Genomic DNA, 14,524 nt, shown 5'->3' with positions numbered 1-14,524 from the left:
GTATCTGGCATTAAGTAAAGCTACTAATATTTTCTAGGAGAAGAAAGAAATAAATGGAAAAGAATCGAATAATAAAACAAAACAAAACAAAAAAAAACAAACAAAAATGTTCCATTTGCTTGAAATTACACTTGAGAAAGGATTCCCTGAAAAGCTTTTACATCGTCCAAGAGGAATGGATTCTATGCAACGTCTTAACCGGGTACCACTAGAAACACCAACAGTAACAACACAACAACAACGACCAAGAAGAACCACGAGAAAGTGATTTTCCTCCTCTCTCGGTTTGGTATTTCGCACTTTGCCACGCGTTCTACCATCCATTTGTATCTCTTTGCGATTCGATTAGTCATCGGGCTAATGCATCCCTTCCAAGTTTACAAAATAAACGTACAATTTAATGAAAATAGTTTTGCATCAACACCACATTAAAATAATTTCACAAAAATCAAATAAAATTGATACCAAGTTGATGAGAGAAAATGATCGTTTAAATGATCTTACCAAATGTTTCATATCAATCAACGAATTGTTCAAATAAATTGGATCGTTTAAAAAAAATGATCGAACGAAGATTTTGCAAACGGTAGCAAGTAATCCTGTTATTATTACTATGAAGTTACATAGCATGAGAGAAAGCTAACGAGAAAGGAACTCGAAACGAGTCTATCTCTTTAATCCAGCAGCCTTGGAGGAACCGGCGGCAGAGCAGTAGCAACGGCCGGCCGAAGCCAGCCACGACACTTCTCACCGCCGCTAGCAAATTCTCGCCTTTTATTTTTCTCTCTCTCTCTCTATCTTTCTCTTTCTCTCTTTCACTCTCTTTCCCTCGGTCCTTGCTCTTTCTTCCTTTATCTTTCTTCTTGCGGTCGGTATATTACGCTTTCTCTAAGTCTTCACGATACACACGGCTTTTCCAATGAAAGGAAACTTAGTTTAAGTAAAAGTTAGGGGTCATGATTAATCACTATCAAAACTTTTAACACACACACAAGTGAGAGGAGGACAAACAAAGAAAAAAAAAATCATTCCAATTGGACACTCGAAAGTGGAATAGTATAAAAGAATTTAAATAATTTACCACTTTACGAGATCAAAATGAATGAACATATGTGTGGATATAATGTAAACGAAGTGAACGCGTGCTCGGAGCACGTTTAGCGTGTTTTTCGTAATAAAGAGTACTAGTAACGATCTTATACTCGCGCGTATTGCTTTTTATAAGATACAAGATAAAACAGTATAAAAGAAAAAAATATATATCTATATAATAAACATAGAATACATAGAATAATAATGAATAAACCACGCGAGAAAAAAAAGCTTATCATGCACTGACCTTATAACGAACATGTGTGTCCCGTGGTCCCTGGATGGACAGTCATTGGGTCTCACACGGGGTGGCTCGTGGCTGTAGTTAGAGGATGATTCCTGGCACTCGAGTAAGTATCCACTTACGCACGCATGCACCGCGTTCGCGCGATACGAATCCGCGTCTGAGTTGTCGTTTCTGTCGGTGGTGATATTACCACTGGTGCTTGTACTGTCGCTGCTAGTATTACTATTACTAGTACTATTACAAATGCTATTTCTATTACGACTATTATAACTACTATCACAACGAATACTGCTGTTACTGTTGTTGCTGATGCTGCTACTATTATTATTACTACTATTACAACTACTATTACTACTATTACTAGCGGCGACGGTGCTCTTGAGGATCAGGCGCGAGCCCACCACGGAGGAGGCGCGTGCACGCAGCGGCGCGTAGCCGCAGGATCCTCGTGGCACCCGTTCGAACAGGTTGATCGAAATCTTGATCCCTGCCTGATCGCACCTTCGTCTTACACCACCGTACCACCACGACTCCACTTTCGATCCTGCCACTTTCCTTTTTGATCCTGCCACTTTTTATGACCGAATTTATATGCCGAATCAAGATGAAATACCACAAAGTAAAAAGAAAGAAATTTGTTTAATCGCAGATTAGATATATATATAATCGTTCGAACGATTAACAAATTTGTCTGTCCCTTATTTTTTTTTTTTTACACGTAAAAATTGTTGACTTTGTTTGCGATTAAACAAACCGTATCCGTAACGTGGTAGTGATACGAACAGTAATACCAATGGTTAAATAATACGCAAATAAAATACGCTGTACGTGTTACGTGTACTTGTTACGTGTACTTGTACGAATCGAATGACTAAATAGGAAAAGTATTGGACGACGAGAATTCCGAAGTACTCGATGATGATCGTCGAAAAAACGACGAGGAATAAGACGAGGACGACAACGACGGTGGTCTCGTGGCGGTGGTCGATAGCGCGGCGCTCTACTGACGTCGCGACGCTTCGTCGTGTCGTGGCTCGCGGCTCCTAAAAGCCCCCTCCACCCCCTCAACCCCCTACCCGTATCCGCGAGCACGACCAACACCCCCGCAACACCCTCCGGAACAACCCGGAAACTGACGAACCTCTGCTCCCGCCCCCGCAAACTACCCTTATTTCGTACCCCCACCATTGAAACAGCCACCACCAGCTCTCAGCCAACGAAGGACGAACGACTCGACTCCTCCTCCTCCTCCTCCTTCTCCTTCTCTTCTTTCTTTTTCTTCTTCTTCTTTTTCTCCCCTGTCCCCCACCCCTTTTCCCTCTCTCGCCTACGATCCTTATTCTCATTTTTCGTTTTTTCTTTCCCTTCCTCCACCCCTTTTCATTTCTATCTATCTATCTATCTATCTATCTATCTATCTATTTACTTATCTATCTATCTTTTTATCTTTATCTTTCTCTTTACTTTCTTTCTATTTTTGCTTTTCGTATCATCCCCCTTTTCCTACTTCTTTTTTTACCAATGACTTCGATCTTTAACGGATAAAGAAAAAGATGAAGAAAAGACTTTTACTTCCTGATTCGAGAAATATGATGTTACAAGAGTTCCTTTCCCTTTTTAAGTACACTTACCATTTATCCAAGAAAGAAAAAAGATATATAACGTATATAGTTAACGAAATTGTACGAAATTATCGTAGAACAAAGTTGCCAACTCTCGTTGTTGGGACCTACGTGTTAACACGAGAAAGAGAAATATATCTTAGAAATACGTAGAGTAACTAAGTAAGAGAGAGTTGTAAGATAAAGAAAGAGATATAACGAAAAAGATTAAAGGAAAAAGAAAAGGAGAAAAGAGAGAGAGAGAGAGAGAGAGAGAGCAAAAAAAAAAGGAATGAAAGTCCCGCGGGCAGTCGGCCGACCACGTGGGTGACGTTCCTTCCTCGTTTCCCCAGTCCCCCTCTCCCACCATCGTCGTACACTCCCGGCTATGGGCCACGTGCCAAATAACTCACTTGGCACGCGTAAACAATTACTCCGAAACTCATGTTATCGCGCTACATTACGCGTATATATCTCACCGCTCCTTGCCCGCGAGCTTTTCGTGCGTGTCGCTTATGTATTACTCCAAGAGGAGACTCCACTCTCAAATCTCCATTTTATTTCTCTCTTAAACGTGTGAACAAGAGATAGAAAAAGAGAGACAGAGATAAAGAGAATGAGATAAAAAGCAAACAAGAAAAATGGTCACGACGTTTAGAACGAGCGCGTAAATATTCGCGTCGCTTGGTGCTTAGGTCAAGGTGCTCTTTCTCTTTCTATATTTTTCCTTCTCTCTCTTTTTATTTAAGATCATTTCTCGAACGTAAATCGTACGTGTCTCTTCGCTAGTAGCTTTCGAAAGTCAATTTGCTGCTTCGTGAAAATTGAAATATGATTGTAAAATGTCGCTTAGTGTGTGAGAGAGAGAGAGAGAGAGAGAGAGAAAGATTATTTGTTTGTTTCACGTCTTTATCTTACTTTAACAATCCTTTTCATTTCTTTGTCTTATTTAACTTATTGATCGCGTATAAAAGAAAAAAAAATTATAGAAAGAGGGATGAAATTGAGATAAAAAAAGGAACTTTTTGTTTTTGTTTTCAACGGACTGTTTGTTTTATCACACGAAGAAATAAACTTATGATTAATTAGGATTTGACCAAGCTTACGTGTTGTATCATCAGAAGTATATATGTTAGATGTATTACTATACTTAATCAAGCCTATGTAAGATGATGTTTCGACGTTTCTCGGGCAAAGACTAGAATGGTATGCTCACTCTAACGATCACTTGCTTTCTCTCTTACTCTTTCTTAGGTTTCTGCATCTGCAGATCGATTTGGGCATTGGCCAACCTCGATTCCTCGATGTCGTGGGTCAAGACCCGATGGGAGTATCAAGACGTTGAAAAAGAAAATCTTTTTACAAACGCGATACGTCCATCCAAGGCAAAAGTATCTTGGTCTCTCGAAGATTCTCTTTTCTCTCGAAAACAAAACCTTATTCTAGGATTCAACAGTCTTAAGGAATGTGTGACGTAACATACTAAAGAAAAAAAAACAGGGTTTATCGTACCTTCTTATCTCGATTTAAAAGAATACGCTTATATACTATTTTTGATTGTTTTCTAAATTACTTATATATAATGGTTAGAAATAAAATAAATATTAAAGTAGATAATATAAAGATTGTCTTTTCTCTTTTGGAATTTGTTATTATCTACATTGATAAATTCTCAATGATTCACCCTATCCTATATGGTTGCTTTTGATAATGTTAGTTTATTCTCTATCGCGAAATGTAATAACCTACACGAAAAGTAATTGTTCGATTTGCCGAAAGAGGTACGATAAATCTATGTACTTTCTATGGAACGAATCCCTTTTAACAACTACTTCTTTAAGAGTCTACATCTCATACTAGTCGAATATACGCATTCGCGCATTGAGGCAATAACGATATATCACTAAAAAAAGAAAGAGAAACGGCAAGGAGACGGAGAGAGGGTGAAAACGTAATAAGCCCCTACGAAACACAGAGACATATACGATGTCGGTTCTCACAAAGATATTTATAATAACTAGAAAAGACATAAAGGTGCTCGATAGTAGGCGCATAGAATATTTCTATGACAAGCTTGATATTATTAATGTGAGAGAATCCTATGGCGAAAAGGAAAGAGGCGTAGAGAATGTGCCAAATCGAAGTGGCATCGCGATGACACGAAAAGAAAAAAAACGAAAGAAAGAAAGAAAGAAAGAGAAAGAAGAGGAGAATAAAAGAATAGAATAAACGAGTAAAGGAAACTAAAGGAAAAATTGTTGGAACATTTCTAAAGAATCGTGGGTGAGTGATACTCGTTTGCCATACGATGGATACTTAAGAAAAGAGATTGCAGAAGGAGAAAACCACTAACTCGGAAAATGTGAAAAAAAAAGTCTGGGGAAAAAAAGGGACAGGAATTTTTTTTTCTTCGTTTACTTTCACCGTCTCTTCGAATACATTGGTAACAACACTTGAGATCGTATAATTCATGCAAATCGTTACCGTTACGAATGATTTACGCGAATCAACTGAATCACAAAATCGCGCACAAAAAAACCTGCTGCTGCTGCTGCTGCTGCTGCTGTTAGTACCTACTTACAAAATTGTAATGTCAGATCGTTACGAAATCCGTTCCCGTTGACGCAAATGATTTACGAAACTTCCGATTCCCAAATGTGCGATTTTAAATAATCGAAACCACATACACACACACACACACACACACACACTCTCAACACCTTGATTTGAGAAACTAAAGTCTGGGATAGTTGATAGAATAAAATCCAATTAGTATATAGACGGTCGTAACATTTACAAATTCGAGGATAAGCAATAAAGTTCGGTAAGAAAATGTAAAAGACATTTTTACGCTCGTTTGTTCGGCCTAACTATAATTCACCCTATGTCAGAATGAAAAATTACTCGTTAATGAGAATAATATAAAAGGATGGGTGTGGATGTAAGGTATATTAAAATGATACGCGTAAAAAGGACACGAAGGAACAAACGAAGTAGTAATAAACGAGTCCGAGAAAGAACCTTGCGGTGAATCTCAAATAAAACCAGGTTCGTTCTTCTATCACGCTTTTTAGCCTCGTTAGAACGTCGAATTATAGGGAGAGAGAGAAACCTTTCCACGTTCGGTTTATGGATCTTTCAACTTTAACGCCGGTATCCGAGAAAAGAATAATATTCTTACAGACGTACTACTTTTAAATTCTTTCCCTTTTCTATTACGTTTTCTTTCCCCCCCCCCCATACCTTTTTCTTTCTTTTTTTTTTTATTTTTGATTTTTTATTATGCTTCCTCGTTTTACACGTTCGAAGTTATTTGATAGTTCTTCTGACAACTCATTTAAGTCCACCTGAAATCGTCAATCTTCTTCGTGAATTCGAATTATTTTTCTAAGAAACTATACGTTTGTTACACAAACAAAAAGAAGAATAGTAGTAGTAGTAGTATATCCTTTCGATCGTTGAAATATTTTTATGGATACTTTAAGCAAAGGTATCGTTGTCGTCCTTTGATAGTACCGTAATAGGACATTAAAATGGAAACGTTATATGTCATCGTTTGTACCACGTGAATCAAGCCACGAAAATGGAATCTGACTATAATAATCCAACGAATTGATGTAAAAAGAAAAAAGAATAGAAAAAAAAGGAGAAAGAAGAAGAGGAGTAGAGTTTCTTTCTTTTCACTCTCGTCCTCGAACGATCCCGTTGCGGAGGAGTATCCGGTCTACTCAACAACGATATTTCGCGGTATTCGATAAATCCGCACACTTTTTCTCGCGAATACCGCGTCTTTTTACGTCCGACCTTCCCAAGGCATTGTGATCCACGAACTATTTCTGGCGTACGAATGCTAATTTCGTGAGGGCACCGGCTACTATTGAAAAAAAAAAAAAAGAAAACACGAAAGACAGCGTGGGTAGCATTGGAAGAAGAAAAAAAAACACCCCACCATCGTTTTCTTCCACCATACCGTATTTGGTTCTTTCCTCTTCTTCGGTTATCTCGAAACACCGTAGCAAATTTTTTTTCATCCCATAATTTTCATCTAATTTTATCCACAATCGCAGGGATCAAAATTCGATCGGTATGTTTTAAGTAAACATGATAAACTTGGTAGTCAACAATTTTTTTTTTTTTTTTTTCAATTAAGCTTATCGAAACACCAACGATTTTTTTTTTTTTTTTTTTTTTCTTTAAATATGTTCATCCAATTTTGTTTACACAGTCACAGGAATCAAAATTCGATCGGCTAATTGAAACATGATAAACTTGATAGTCAATATTTCTTTGAATCAAGCTTAAACAAAAGACCAAAGATATTTTCATTTTAAAATGTTTATCCAATTTGAGATCGCACAGTCACGAGGGAAAAATTTACAAAAAAAAAAGAAAATCGGTGGTCATCGATTCATAATAACAAATAAACAAACAAACAAAAAAATAACTATTAAAAATTTGGATAATACATACACCGACATCTGTTGAGATTAAAATCCAAAAGGAAACAATACGAGTTCACGATATCACACGACGAATATACTGACTGAACTAAGGAAAACGCATTCTTCGATAAGAAGATACCACGAGAGGAAGAAAATCTTCAAAGGATTGCTACGAGAGTTATTTATCTTCTTTCTCTCTCTCTCTCTCTCTAGTTTCCTTCGAACTGGCAAAATGAAAGCCCCCTTTTCGTTCTTATTTCGTGCACTTAACCGTGGGGTTTGACCTTTCGTTCGTAGCGACCTTCGACCTTCTGCGTTTTCGCGTCTAACGAAAAAGGAAAGATGCAAAAGAGGGAGAGAAAGAATGACACACAAAAACGGACAAAATAGAAGAAATGAGAAAGAGAGGGAAATAGAAGGAAAAGAGAGGGAATATGTTCCACGTGCGTATCGTTACATGAATACCGCTACTACTCTCCAAGTCGACGACATTCCTATCGCGGTACTACCATCATCGGGTCGACGATGCAAAGGTTATCGACAATGGCGCACAGCCAGGAACACCAGACGGTGCATTGTGTTTAGCGATGTATAGGATATCCGGAGGACGATGGGCGACGTTGCAACAATGAGAGCGAGAAAGAGAGAGATAGAGATAGAAATAGAGAGAGAGAGAGAGAAAGGCAGGGTGGGAAACAAACGGTCGATGGAAAAAAAAGAGGACGCACTCGAATTCAACCACCACCACCACCACGTCACCACCACTACGCGACCACCACCCACAAACCATCGTAATGCAACGTCACCGCCGTTCATTTTGCATCATCCGAAAACATTTTAAATTCAAATATGTTTTGTTTCTACGAGAACCCGGTTAATTGCATTCGGAAAAGTATGATTTTATTTTTTTTTTTATTTTTTTTTTTTTTTTTTTTATTTTACGGGATAAACTCGTTAATGCATAAAATTTATAAATGAGGTCACAGGTATCAAAATAATGATAGTTACAGAAAATGTAGACAATATTTAACGGATGATAAAAACTGATTAAAAAAACATTTATATCATATAACTATAATTATCGTAAGATTTCTTACGCAAAGATTTACATTTAGATTTAACATTTAAAGATAGTCATCAAAGCAAATTGATTACTTTAAAATGAAGATGTAATAATTTTTGTTTATTTTATTAAAATGAATTAACTTATAAATTTTGTTCAATTGCAATTTTCCATGAGGAATATTAAATAAAGACTATTATCCTTCGTTAGAATTTCTTGAATATAATCGAAATATCGATAAGGTTGATTATAACAAATTTTGTCATTAATTATAATTTTCAATGAAATATTTTTATTAAAGACATCTCAATGATATATATGTTATCGATTATCTCAAAGATTAATCTACAAGATAAATAACGCTAAATTAGTGATATCAAAAATGTAATAGAATAAGGACGAGTGTGACCTTCACATTTAAGAAAAACCACCTTAACCCCACAAATTTTATCCGGAAGAACACTCTATTTCTATCGCCTCTCTCATAGCTAGAAAACGACGAAAAATTAAGCTCAACTCATTCTAGAATGCTACTTTCTGTGAAATTTTCTACGAAAAATCTCATACATTTTGTATACGTAATACGCATGATAATATCAGAGGTTGAGGGGTTGATCGTGTAGAAAGAAACAAAGAAAGAAAGAAAAAAGAAAAAAAAAGAGAAGGAAAGGAGACGAGAATGGGGGTGGAAGTGGATGGAAGGGGATGAGCGAGCATGGTCCAAGGTCTGCGATCCAGCTTTGCGTCACCAAAATGGCGCTCATTCTAGAGACGAGGAAAAACCCGGGATTCCCCAGAATCTTCGATTTTCGCTACCCACACACACACACACACACACACACATACGGACACATTCGTCTAGTTTCTTCGTCATCTTCAAAACGGGATGATGAAACCGCACGCGTATATTTTTTGTCCACTAAGAGATATTCCTACGAAATCATGTTGAAATACTCGGAAGAGAGGGATGTGAAGGAGGAAAACGAGTAAGAGAGAATTAAAACAGACAGAAAGAAAAAAAAAAGGAAAAATAGAGAATGAGAAGGAAGAAAGATTATGAAGAATATTCAGTTTATCTCTCCCTCTCTCTCTCTCTCTCTCTCTCTCATTCTTTCTATCTACGTTTCCCTCACATCCCGCCCACTCTTATGAATCAGTGGATGAATGAATATCGACTTTGCCCCACTTTCCATCGGCGTGGGAGTATCGTATCAGCCGGTTCGTCTGACATTTTCGCACCGCAACTACCCCCCCGAACCACCGAAAACCTAGCCGTTTTCCAAGCGAATAGCAGAGAAGCAGGGTGGCGACGACGTGGGCGTTGCTGACTCTATATCTACCTACGTAATAGACGAGTATGTCTGCTCCCTTACGACCACGCAAAAATTCGTCTTTTTCAACGATCCACCCCCTACCCACCCCCTTCCACCCCCACCCCCATCATTCTTTTCCATACTCTTTTATTTGCGTTTTTTCCTTCTTTATCATCTTCGGCCCAACCCCCTACTTTCTCTTACGCGTTGATCCTAGGTCTAACCTAGCAATAACAAAATCCGACTCCATTTTGGTACACGTGCACACGACGTTAATGACGTCATAGTAAGAATCTTTCTCGAATATAGTTATATACGAAGACAATAGTAATATTGCGCGATTCTGATCCTCGTTTTTTTTTGGGGGGGAGCTTTGGTAAATACGCAAAAGGACAAAATAAGTTTGATTAATATAAATATTTGGTTTATAATAAAATTATTTATAAAATATATGTATATATATATTCTAAAGGTATCTCAACGATATTTGTGATTACAATTATTATTTTCTTAGTTATTGTGTTTTTTATTTTTTTTGGTAAATAAAATCATCCAGGTTTGTAGTTATTGTTGTTCTGATATATCGACGATAATTAAAACAGAATACCCTACGATAATATAATTAATAATTATTTTATTATTTCATTGAAAATGTGATTACACAATCGTATGACACTTAATTACAAAAATAATCTAAATAAAATGAATGTTCCGGCGGATCGAGAAGAAGGAATTACCGTTTGGTTGTGTATATATATATATATATATGTACATACACGTAAGATAAAAAAGAAAAGATAGAAATGAAAGTAAGGAAGAAACGTTAAGGCAGGCTCGAGACTGCGTAAGCGTAAAATAAACTCGAAGACGCATGGGGTTCTACCTATGGCTCATGCACGTACTACGTACTAGGTACCAAGATACCAACAGAGAAAGAGGAATGAGTGAATGTGTGTGTGAGAGAGAAAGAAAGAGAAAAAGAGAAGTGCATTCGCAAATAATCATAATAACGGACGTTATACAGTTCGTTCCAAGCTTGCTGCTCTCTATGCCACACGTCGTAGAAGACCATTAAACTCGTCTCTCTCTCTCTCTCGTAAAAACAACTCTCCTTCTCTTTCTTCTTCTTCTTCTTCTTCTTTTTCTTACGATCCAATAGCGGATTCTTCTTAGTACTGTCTTTCGCCATCTCGTCGCCTATAATACTTTTCAAATTAAAACGAATTTGATTTCTTCTAATTTTTATTTACATCATTCGCACATTATTTCATCTTCCTTTTTTATTATTCTTTTACAATACGACAGACAACGACGATATGAAATAATGAAATAAAAGAGTAATAATAATAGAACCAATATCTATTTATGCGAACTCGAAGAAAATGGAAAATCATACAAATTTCGACTGACCATATACATACACCGATAAGAATGTAAAATATTTGATTAATATAAATGCTAATTGACTATTTACTTTATCTTAATGAAATGCTTATGTTTATTCCTTATTCGAATGATACTTTTAGCAAATTGAAATACCACTCGTATAGTAAGCGATCATGTTACGTTACTCACGCACATACATTAGGTTCGCTATCTCGAACGATGAGCTAGGCAAGAAGATAAAGATAAGCAAAAATCGTCACTATCCTGTGGAAATTTAAGATCCCCTTGTTAGTAGAAGGCAATTTATAATCTTTATTAATAAAAATAATAAAATGATACCAAAAAAAAAAAAAAATATTCAAATAAAAATCATCATCTTTTATATTATTATCGTAGTTTCGAACTATTTTTTTACAAATGAGATTTTATTGAAAATTGAAAAACTACACATTTAATCAAAATTATTATCGTTATAATCAATAACAATATATTACAAGTATTTTATCTAGTTGCAAATCGTTACGTGGAATTTTGAATAATTATTATTCACTGAGATATATAAAAAAGAAGAAAAAAAATTATATTATATTATCTCGATATAATACTTAACAACATTGGATATCATTCTACGATTGAAATTACAGTTATTTGAAATTTAATCGTTCAAATCAATAACAATATTACAAATATTTATCTAGTTTGAAGAAAGGAAATCTTGACCGACGCGAACGGTTGGGGGTGTGGATATTCTCGAGGGTGGATAAATGAAAAAAGATATCGAGTGTTGACGTTAAGACGAAACGTAGGCGAATAACACACAAGTAGTATCTTTTCTATTGGTCGGAGAAAGATTCTTTCATATAAACGTAATCGTTTGCGCGCGCACGCGCACGCGTTTCTAAGCGAACGAACCAAAGAAATGTTTTGCTTCCTCTTTGTCCAACTTCTTCGAAATCTTACCCCTAGTTCTCCACAATGGTCATAGATAACTGCCACCCACCCCTTCTTCTTCTTCTTCTTCTTTTTCTTCGATGGGCTACGTTGTCTCATTTTCCTTTGCGAGCTCGTTCATTCAGAACGCGAAATCAATGAACGTTATTTTTGGCGAAGACCGGCGTCTGCGGTTAACCGTCTGACTAGTAAGTACACACAAGTATTTTTTTTTATCTGATTTACCCCCCCCCCCTCCTCCTTTTTTTCCTTTCATTCTTTCATTCTTTCTCTCTCTTCTAATTTTTTCATTCTTTTCTTTTTTTTTTTTCGTTTTCATCGTACGCGACTCTTATCTCTATACCTATGCAAATATATGCTCTCACATCGTAACACAACACGTGACAATAATTTTATCTTTCTCTCTCTCTCTCTCTCTCTCTCTCTCTCTATTATTATTATCGTATTTAACATTGAACGTAATGTAAATACATTCATCACGGTTAATCCAAGGACGTGAGTGAGATGAAGGTAAGTTGTAAAAATGAAAGAAAACGCTCGTTTCTTGATTTGCTGTTAATAGAAAAATAATAAAAGAAAGAAAAAAATTACAAATTTTTTTAATACGTTTTATTGTTTAGTATTAATAATTCTGAACGTAAGTTTAAATGAGGGGTGAGTAGGAATATGATAAATTAGGTTTAAAAAAAAGTATCGTTTTAAATCGAGGAGACGAGTATAATACGTATATTTACGGACCGGGGGATCGTTGAAACGAATCGTTTCAAGTCCAAAGACGCATTGTTCGAAGAAAGACGGTTATAAAGGCAGCAAACGGTAGATCGTAAGAGAAATGAAAGGAAATCGTAATAAGAGCGTAGGAGTCGATTATAAATCTTCGTGATGCAATGTCGCTTGACGATCCGTCGAGAAACAACGCATCTAAGAAAGATAAAGAAAGAAAGAAAGAAAAAAGAAATAAAGGGAAAGAAAGAGAATAAGAGAAAATATCAAAGACTTTCGAATCTCTTCGAAATAAGTATCCCCTAACAACGTCTTGGTTCCGTCTCCTTTCTTGATCTAACTGCGTCATTTGTTCCTACGAACTATTGTGATAGTTTCTAATGAGTGAACTAACACTAGCCTTTGTTCTCCTTTTTTTTTTCTACCATTGCAACGTAATACACAAAACTAAATGGTAGACGACACATACCAACATAATATATTAGTTCTATGATATACACGAATATTAAAGTACTACACTTCTAGGTTGATTTAATTTACGTTAGAAAGAAAAAAAAAAATATTTTTTTAAAACAAAACGTTTTATTATAGATTAAATAAATTTACGTTAAAAGATGTTCAATTTTATCCTTCAAAGTAACCGTAAAATTCTTCGTATTATAATAACTTAAAGATGATTAGAATAATATTGTGAATTAAATTTAAAATTAATTATATTATATTCACACACACACACACACACACACACACATATATATTAGTTATTTTATAATACATAATCTCAAATATACGACGTATTTTAAAATAAAAATAATCTCAAGATATTTCATATAATTACTTAAAGATGATTTTAAAATGATATTTGAATTAAATTGAAAAAAAAAAAAATTAATTTTATATTCATATTAATAGTTTATTTTAAAATATATGACGTATGTTGAAAAGAAAATATTTACATGATTCTTTCGTTATAATAATTTAAAAAGGATGATAAGAATAATATTGAATTAAACGGACAAATTTAAAAATTACATTATTATTATTATTATTCGTATAAGTTATCTAGAAATACATTCGAAAATATACGAAATATTTCAAAACTAAAATAATCGTAAGAGATTTTTCATATAATTACTCTTAAAGATGATTCAAATAATGTTTCATTATATTGATAATTAATTAGTATTCATATTAATTAACTTGAAATATATATATATATCTATATTCTAAAATATACGACGTACTTTAAAATGATGAGCTCAGCAGTTGTGTTGAATTGTGTTTCTTCTTTTCTCTGGCTTGTTGTTTACAGGAATGAACTCACCGAATAAACTGCTCTGACGTTCTGATCTCCTAATACACCGAGGATAATATTGTAGCTTGTTATGTTTACGTTTACCTATAACGAAAAGTCAATGACTCTTTTGAAATTGATTTCTTATAAATAGTAACAAACATACATATATCTATTATAAACGATGAATTTAAAAATACGTCAAATTGAATATACTATCATTTTTACGACCAATGAATGTGTGCTATGACGTATGCAATATATAAATTATGCGATTAAATCGTATCAAAAATAAAAAAAGAAACCCCCACCCCCCCGATTAATTGCCGTAAGCTCGAAACGTTTTCATTGTTTCAAGCTAAAGAAAAAAATAAATAAATAAATAAATTTTAGATATCGTATGATCATCCCT

General features: G+C 35.2%; 1 protein-coding gene across 2 annotated transcripts in view; it reads right to left on the bottom strand.

Annotated features, from left to right (window-relative positions):
* The window catches only part of LOC107065410 (fibroblast growth factor 17), a 112,600-nt gene extending 110,250 nt beyond the window's left edge, over positions 1–2,350 (bottom strand). Inside the window, exons 1-2 of one of the 2 annotated variants that reach the window (XM_089177659.1) lie at positions 1,841–2,350; positions 1,340–1,510 (exon numbers count right to left, since the gene is read on the bottom strand). In XM_089177659.1, coding sequence (XP_089033785.1) covers positions 1,340–1,353 — 14 coding nt within the window. In that variant the 5' untranslated portion in view covers positions 1,354–1,510; positions 1,841–2,350. Of the gene's footprint in view, positions 1–1,339 lie in introns of both variants that reach the window. The other variant, XM_015319094.2, reaches the window with a different exon arrangement.
* Between the last annotated feature and the right edge of the window lie 12,174 nt (positions 2,351–14,524).

Source organism: Polistes dominula, unplaced genomic scaffold (assembly GCF_049000335.1).
Source record: "Polistes dominula isolate Pdom_NZ unplaced genomic scaffold, Pdom_raw_medaka contig_373, whole genome shotgun sequence".
NCBI classification, from domain to species: Eukaryota; Metazoa; Arthropoda; class Insecta; order Hymenoptera; family Vespidae; genus Polistes; species Polistes dominula.
Note: the sequence above shows the minus strand (reverse complement) of the source record. Positions and strands in the feature narration are given on the sequence as shown.